Consider the following 8509-nt stretch of genomic DNA (forward strand, 5'->3'; position numbering starts at 1 on the left):
GAGAGATTTTTATGTCCCGCACTTCCAGCTTTTGTAGAAAATATCTTACCATTAATCCTCAGATGAGAATAATTGCCAATAAAAAGATCATCTAAATCTAATCCGAAATTGATTATTTATTTTCTTGCTTTGCATCGATTTTAAATTGATTTTAACTTTAACAATTTTCTATTTAATTTAAATATTGAAGTAAAAACAAATAAAATTAATTTCACACATAAATATATTTTGTTTACAGAATTTTTTCGAAAATTACTTTCGAAATCCAAGCAAGATTTTCATGATATGTTTAAACGTACATATGGTACAATATATTTACAAAATTCATATGTATTCACGGATCTATTTGAGGAATTAGAAAATTATTATGCAAAAGGACAAGTTGATCTCACTGAAACGATGGATAATTTTTTTATCATTTTATATCAACGAATATTTACTGTTTTAAATTCAGCGTATTTATTTGACGATAAGTAAGTAAAAACTTTTTATTAAAACTTTTATAAAAGGGGTGATCCAAATTGAGTTTCCTAAATTTAATTCAAAAACAAGTGAAGACATTCAACTGACTGAGCTAATTGTTTGAAATATCATATATAGACAGGCAGATTACGCAATCGTTTCTTTTTTACGTCGTATAAGTAAAGAAAGATAGTCACTTTTAGATAGCCACACATATATGCCTGTCTCACACACACGTAACTGATATTCCCATATAATACATACCATAATTTGCACCTAATTTGAGCCGTTGTAGGTAAACAATGATGTTTACGAACAAAAGTTGTATATTTTTTTAAAAGGAACATTTTCTACTCTTAAACTTTTGTTATATCTCTAACGGTTATTCCTACGGATGAGTAGCATCGATATATCTAAGCATTACAAATTTAGGACTAAACTTATTATACCTTGATATATTTCATATATGAATGTTATAAAAAACCGCAATACAGGATGTCCCAAAAGTAATGCTCATTTTGCATCAAGTAGAAAATAAAATTTTAAACGAAAAAGTCCTCTTTCGTTTTTTGATCCGATGCTCGGATAATTAGCTATTAATTAAAATAGGCAGCCAATCAGAAGCGCGTTACAGTGGCAGGACAGAGGGGGGAAGGTGGGTTATAGCAAGAAACTACGAGAGTGAGGCGTAAGAGCTTCATACGTGTTAAATTGTGTGAATGTGTAAGAAAAGGCGGATGTACGTGCATAGGATCAAAAAATGATACAAAGGCATCCGTTACTTCTGGGACATCCTACATTTACTATGAAAAATGATGTCAGCCATGGACTTTCTGCAGCAGTTTATTCGATCGATATAATTTTTTATGACTTTCCGAAAATTTGAGGGAGATATTTCGTCTATAACTTGGCGGATGTAAGTCTTAAGATAACCCCACAAAAAGAAATCCAATGGCGTATCCTTGGCTGAACGTACGGTACGATGTTAAACACGCCTTACTCTATCTCCAATGCTTACAATCTTTTGCACAATGATGCGAATTATTCGCTCGCTAGGACGATTAAATTGTTCATTTTGTAGAGCGCAAGTGAATAATTTGAGCGTTGAGCGTTAGTTAAATGATTCATATCGTAAGTGCTATGTTTCAAACTAACATTTGACGTTTGCAACAAGTGAAAATATCCATAGCTTTGAGCTTTGTAATTTACACAGTTGCAAAACACTTGCAAAAATAAGAAACTGAAATTGGATCACCCTTTAGAAAATATACTAAAAGTATGAAGAAACTAAACTCGAAATAAATTTCTTTCTAGATATTTAGAATGTGTTAGTAATCATATGAAAGAATTAAAACCATTTGGTGATGTTCCACATAAATTAAGTGCACAAGTTAAACGATCATTTGTTGCAACACGAACGTATGGTAGAGCTTTAGCTGTTGGTGTGGAAGTCGTTAAAGAAATGCTTAGTGTAAGTACAATATTTTTTAATAGTTTTCTACAACTCATATTCATATCCGTTTCTTTCTACTCTAAATATATTATACTGCAAAAATATGTATATGAAAAATTTCTATTTAAATCAGCAATTTTATTTTCGCTTTTAAATGCTTTATTTTTTTTTTTTATTTGTACCATAAAATAATTCCTGAATATAAATTTTATAATACAAGTTTATCGTGTGAATGTAAGTCATAAAAATTAATATATAATTTTCATTTAATAATTTATTTAAAAAATTTGCATTATAATTATTATAATTATTTATAAATAACTCAACTATATAGATTATTTACAACAAATTAAATAGTTACGTCGTATATTATTAAAAAAAAAAACATTTTTTATTTTTATTTTGGTAGACCTGTTTTTTATGACGTTCATGTCAATTATTATGTTCAAGATGGATATCTTTTTATTTTGTTCATAATAAATAATAATAAATGTTCGGAGACTTTGTAGATAGTAGCGAAAATGTTATTAAAAAAACGAAATGTAAACACTGAGTAAAAAATTTGATTAATTAAAGATAAACTCACTCGTAAGTCGTTGCATGCTTTGTGTTAATAAGCAAAAACTACCAAAGATATCGAAATGCATCGTTTCATGGAGTTTATGTACAAATCGTGGATAGATTTAACTCGAAAACCCTGCGGGGAGAGTTTTTGATCAGGACGATTTGAAGAACACTTTGCGGGTGGTTTGAAAAAATTTCGCAGAAAGCCATTTTCCTCGAAATTTTTGTGGCCGTAAGAGCTTTTGATTAAAATTACCCAAAGAACATTTTAAGGAGAGGGTGGGTAGAAAAAGATTCCCAGAAGGCCATTTTTCGATATAATATTACGAGGTCCTATAAAAATTAAAAATCCCCGACAAATTTTTCGGATACAGAATCCTAAGCTCGCATTTGAAACATATCTAAGAACACTTTCTATTAAATTACCTTTTTCCTTAAAGCCTTCTCCAGACTGAACCGATTTTGAATATCATCGTTTAATTTTTAGTTGTTTTCAAACGAAACAATAAAAATCAAAATCGATTAATCTGTTTAGGCGCTACGATGCCACAGACAGACAGACAGACACACATACATAGTGGTCAAACTTGTATTTTCAGGAAATAATCGTGAAAGAAATGAAAAAAATCCTTCAGAAATCGAACCTCGCACTTCTCATGGTTGATAAACTTTAATTTAAGTTTAATTTGGATTTTCATAGCTTTCGAAATCTTTATAATCTAGAACATTGCGAAATGGCATGGAAACTGGATGCCAAATACTTCCGAAATTTAGATAAATATCGGAAATATCAAATCTGTTTATGTTCTGTACTATTCAACAAAAAACAAATCCAAAATTAGGGTCAACTCAATATCTTACGTTTCCTACGTGTGTAAAGGAAACGTTAAATCAATCGAATGCATGGCAACGAATAGAAATAAACTACCTATGAAACATGATATGCATATTAAAACAGGCATAGGGTATGAAACTCAAACAGGACATAGATAAAAACCATGTTATTTATGGTAGTGTTATTAATGGATGTCCCAAACAAATCTATACATCATTTATTTTCTGGTGACTCATTTCAATTCATTCATTTTTAACCCCCGAACCAAAAAAGTGGTGTTATAAGTTTGATCGTTATGTTTGTCTGTCTGCCTGTAGCATCGTTGCTAAGCTTGTTTGATTAGCTGACATCGGTCTCCGAAATGAGTGAAAATAAGTTTTGGAATTCCAATTTTAATCCGTAATTCCAAAACTTGTAAAACTCGTCGAGGGCCGAGTATTATTCTGAGCAATTTTTCATCGTGCGCACAGTAGTAGCAGTAGTACTAGTGGCAGGGAACAAAAATCCGACTATCTAAGCATTTTTTTGACCCCGAATTAACCCGAACTCTCCATTTCTACCACCATCCCCCACATCTGGCTCATTTCTTCGGGCTCTTTGATCACTGTCGAACTTACCCGTCTTTTTTACAAAAGGCATAATAAGGCTACCATTTTATTTAAGGCTACACCCCAGTTCATTTTCACAAACTTTATAAGCACTCATTCCTAACCCTTTCTTTTCTATTTCTATCTACATTTGACCACAAGCGTGGTGGATTTATCAAAAAATAGACCAGAAAAAATTTCTGTAACAGTGTCTTATTTTTGAACGAAAGGGCTAAAAACTTCAAAACCCAACCAACTCCTCTATAGTCGACAAACTCGACTCAACCAACTCGTAATTACAACAATACTCCTATAAAATTTTCGGGTCTTTTTTCGATATTAACTACAAGAAAAAAGATTGCATCTCTGCTACTCATTTACAGTTTGTACCAATTTTTTGAAACTCTCTGTATGTACAATTCACATAACTTACAAACTATGTACTTGCAATTATACGTTGGTAATTCTTCTGACTGTGAAATATAAAAGCTAATAATAGATTTCAAATTATGTGGTAAAATCTCTGGAAGTGTGTAAAGATTTTTTTGTTGTAGTTCGTACTTTAATATCGTCATAAATAATTTTGTTCATTAAATTTATGGTACACTAATGTTCATTAACATTTAATAATAAAAATCAATGAACAAAAAAAAACTACCAAATCTTAAAATATTCTCTCTCGTTAAAATACCAGAAATGTAAATTCATTGTAGGACAAATATAAATATCCACGGAGAACATTGAAATACTTATAACGTTTTTTTATTTATTGATAGGCTGATTGAAATGAAACTAGATGTTATATTACTTTTAAAAAACAGGTTTACCAATATACATATTATAAAATTAATCGTTTGTCGGTATTTAAAAAAAGTAATGTATTAAAATCACCTTTTATACAATAATCAATGTGATATATAGAGTGTTTAACGAAAAAAGTTATTCAAATTGTATTTTAGTGGTAATGTGTTCCCTTGCTGAAGTCTATGTATGTCACTGTTGCCAAATTTACCAACTTTTAGGCTGATTTACCTAGAAAACTTAAAATAGGTGGTAGATCTACTAACTTTTAAAAGTTAGTAGATTGGTAGGAAACTACCAACTTTTTAAATCATATCTACCACTTATATCGATTTTGAGTTGGCAGCACTGATGTATGTATTGAATGTTTGTTCCCTCGCGAATAAACACATGGCCCGATTTTGATTATTCTTATGTCCATCGATTTGTCTTAAACTTGCGAGTATCCCTAAAGACATGAAAATTCAATATAGAGGCTAACAGTCGCCATATTGTGAAAAAAAAAAAAAGAAAATCGATTTTCGTAAAAATCATTAAAATCTGACGACGCGTTTAGTCTCTAGATCTTTGTATGTGACTCTACTTTTAGTATCCGAGTGTTTTTCAATTCATTCAATGACATCTACCCACTTCTCGGTTTAAGCCAACTCGTTTACTTAAAAGATGGCTTATCGTCTTATTGAAAAGTTATAGCGAGTTCATTATGAACATATTAACCATTTATAAATCAACTTTTTATAAACATTCTATATATCATATTTTAATTAGCATTTTTCAACATAAACATTATCGCAAAACATTATTTAAAAAATATTTTTTGATTCTTATCTACAGATAAAATTAAATACGGAATGTACACATGCAGTTATGCGCATGCAACAATGTGACGCATGCGCTGGACACAGTAATGTTAAAGCATGCTCAAATTTTTGTGTCAACGTTATGAAAGGATGTTACGCATATTACGCTGATCTTGAAACGGATTGGAACAGCTATGTTGGTTAGTAAAATTGTTATTATTATTATTAGATTTCTCGGTTTAGACTTAACAAGTAAGCTTGCTTAGATTCGCTATTGACCAAATCCAGGTACAGCGAATGGTGACTTAGCTAAACTTACATAATAAGCTCGAGCTTAGTTAAACCGAGACTAAATTTTGACTTTGAATAATTTCTCTTTATATTGAAATAGCGACACGCCCCGGCTTCGCACGGGTGCAATGCAACGTTGAAGGTGCAATGCATAAGAGATAGACATATACCATCACGGACTTTTCTGTAGACCTTTTCAATGTGTACAATACTTAGTACATTATTTTGATAAAACTATTTGCCATAGCAGCGCCATCTATTGATTACTTACTCAAACCAGTCGAAAGGTATCGACATCTGTTAGAATCATTTGGAGTTAACAGATAATTGTGACTGTCAAATAATAACAGACAAATAATTAGCAATAAATTAAAATTGCGACTATAATTTGAGATTTAAACTATCCTATCTCTCAAGTTGGATCGAACTGCACATGGTGTGCGAATTTTATTATAATCGGTTAAGTGGTTTAGGAGTCCATTGAGGACAAACATTGTGACACGAGATTTATATATATTAAGAATATTATTTTTAAATTACAGAGGCTATGGATAAAGTGGCAGAACGATTAATAGGCCCATTTAACATTGAAATGGTTGTTGAACCGATTAACATAAAAATATCCGATGCAATAATGAATTTCCAAGATCGTGGCCCTAATATCTCACAACGAGTATTCCAAGGTTGTGGAACACCGGATCACGAGAGACGTAAACGTGACGTATATACATTTCCATCACGTATAAAACGTGAAGAACCTAAAAAACCAACACCGAACACAAATCAAGATTTATTTGTAGAAAATACTGAATTACCATTAGATGGCGATAGTACTAGTGATCGATCTCGACGAGGTTCAGGGGTCGAATTGTCATTAGAACATTATAATTTTAATCATGAGAAAATTGAAGAAGATGGTACTATTGATTTTGAGGAGGAAGAAGAACCTGGTGTTCCAGATCCAGATGTGATTTTATTGGAATCGTTAGTTAAGGATATTCGACAAAAGATTCAAGAAACTAAATACTTCTGGAAACATTTACCATATCAATATTGTAATAATGATGATATCTCTGAGAGTCCTGCAAAACAAAATGCTTGTTGGAACGGAACAGATGTGGCAAAGTAAGTATTTTTAGTATTTCACTTAGAAACTAAAGCGTTTCAGTGATGTCTCATCCCATAAACAGTTATGGAGTTTTTCGTACAAGTGAAATTAACAAAATTAAAAAAACCCCCGACAAATTATTCGGGTACGAAACTCTAAACACGCACTTGAAACTAATCTGAGAATACTCTCCGTTAAATTACCTTTTAAAACCTTTTCCAAACTGAACCAATTTTGAAAATCATTGCCAATTTTTTAATTTTTTCGGGTACTTTGTCAAATACAAATATACTTTGTCAAATACAAATTGTTATTCACATTAAATATTAATTTAAAAAACTTTAATTTGTAGGTACCTACCAGAAGTTCAAGGGGATGGATTAGCTGCTCAAGTTTTGAATCCATCAATTCAAATAGACACTTCAAAACCCAACAGTGTTTTGAATGGACAAATGTTTAAACTTAAAATGATTGTAAATAAATTAAAAATGGCATTCAATGGTATGGATGTTGAATGGATGGACCACGGTAATTATTAACTTTCGAAAGCATTCGTTCGGAATAATTTTTTAATCTTTAATTTTTCATTACAGAGGAAGCAACAATTATGGGATCCGGATCAGGTTCAGGTGATGATACAGACGATACCGAACCAGACGGTTCAGGTGATTCACCAGACATGGATCGAGGTTATCCATATCCACCATCGGTACAAGGTCCAGATCATGATCGATCGAATGTGTTTAAATCAAACAAAGGACATAACACAACTAAAACATATGATAGTGAAGAAAACACTGTTGGTGCTGCATATCGACCGGAAATGTCATTAACGCGAGCATTAGTAACCTATTTATGTCCCGTGTTTGTTGTTTGGGTTGGTAGTATTTTTAATGATGTGCTGTGATTTGTTCTTATTATAATTTAAAAAGAAAACTTTATAAAATTTCTCTTTTTTTCTAAAAAGAAAATAATCAAAAACGGTGCATACGAAAATTTTTAATAAATACTTTGAAGAGTGCAAATTATATTGCCTTAATATACCATTTATAGTATTTTAAAAGAAATATTATGAGAATAATTTCTTCCAGCAACTTAAATTCTGAAATATAATCAATTTACCAAAAAGTTATGGAAGTTTGCTAACTTTTCATAAAAAATTTAAATAAATGTACTATTTACGCCATCAATCCTCAAGTTTACGTAACGTCACACGCTAGTCCTTAAAATTTTTTGTTTGTTTAATTTCTCTTCCCCGAATATCATAAGCTCCACAAAATAAAGCTCAATTTTTTAAGGGTGTTGTGAAATCTAGTTTCAATTTTTTATTAGAACTATTAACATAGGAGAAAATTTTGGACAGGCATTGGACGAAAATTAAGAAGAAACAAGATAAAATTCTGAAGCGTGTTATATAGTTACAAAATAACTTTGGGTTTATTAATTGAGAAATTAAGTTCATTCGATTATTCACATTTAAATCTTATTTCTTAAACTGAGACAAGAAAAAGTGTTCACGAACATAAAGGTTTCTTTTTTAAAACAGATAACCTTTTGACAAAATGTAGAAACGCGCATACGTATACTTGATAGAACTTGCGAAACAAG

General features: G+C 31.1%; 1 protein-coding gene across 1 annotated transcript in view; it reads left to right on the forward strand.

The window, feature by feature from the left end:
* The window catches only part of LOC123298034 (glypican-4), a 214522-nt gene extending 206675 nt beyond the window's left edge, over positions 1–7847 (forward strand). The window contains exons 3-8 of the mRNA XM_044879908.1: positions 239–473; positions 1777–1933; positions 5537–5702; positions 6336–6918; positions 7254–7429; positions 7495–7847. Coding sequence (XP_044735843.1) covers positions 239–473; positions 1777–1933; positions 5537–5702; positions 6336–6918; positions 7254–7429; positions 7495–7808 — 1631 coding nt within the window. The 3' untranslated portion in view covers positions 7809–7847. The remainder of the gene's footprint in view (positions 1–238; positions 474–1776; positions 1934–5536; positions 5703–6335; positions 6919–7253; positions 7430–7494) is intronic.
* The last annotated feature ends 662 nt before the right edge of the window (positions 7848–8509 follow it).

This window comes from Chrysoperla carnea, chromosome 1 (genome assembly GCF_905475395.1).
Source record: "Chrysoperla carnea chromosome 1, inChrCarn1.1, whole genome shotgun sequence".
NCBI classification, from domain to species: domain Eukaryota; kingdom Metazoa; phylum Arthropoda; class Insecta; order Neuroptera; family Chrysopidae; genus Chrysoperla; species Chrysoperla carnea.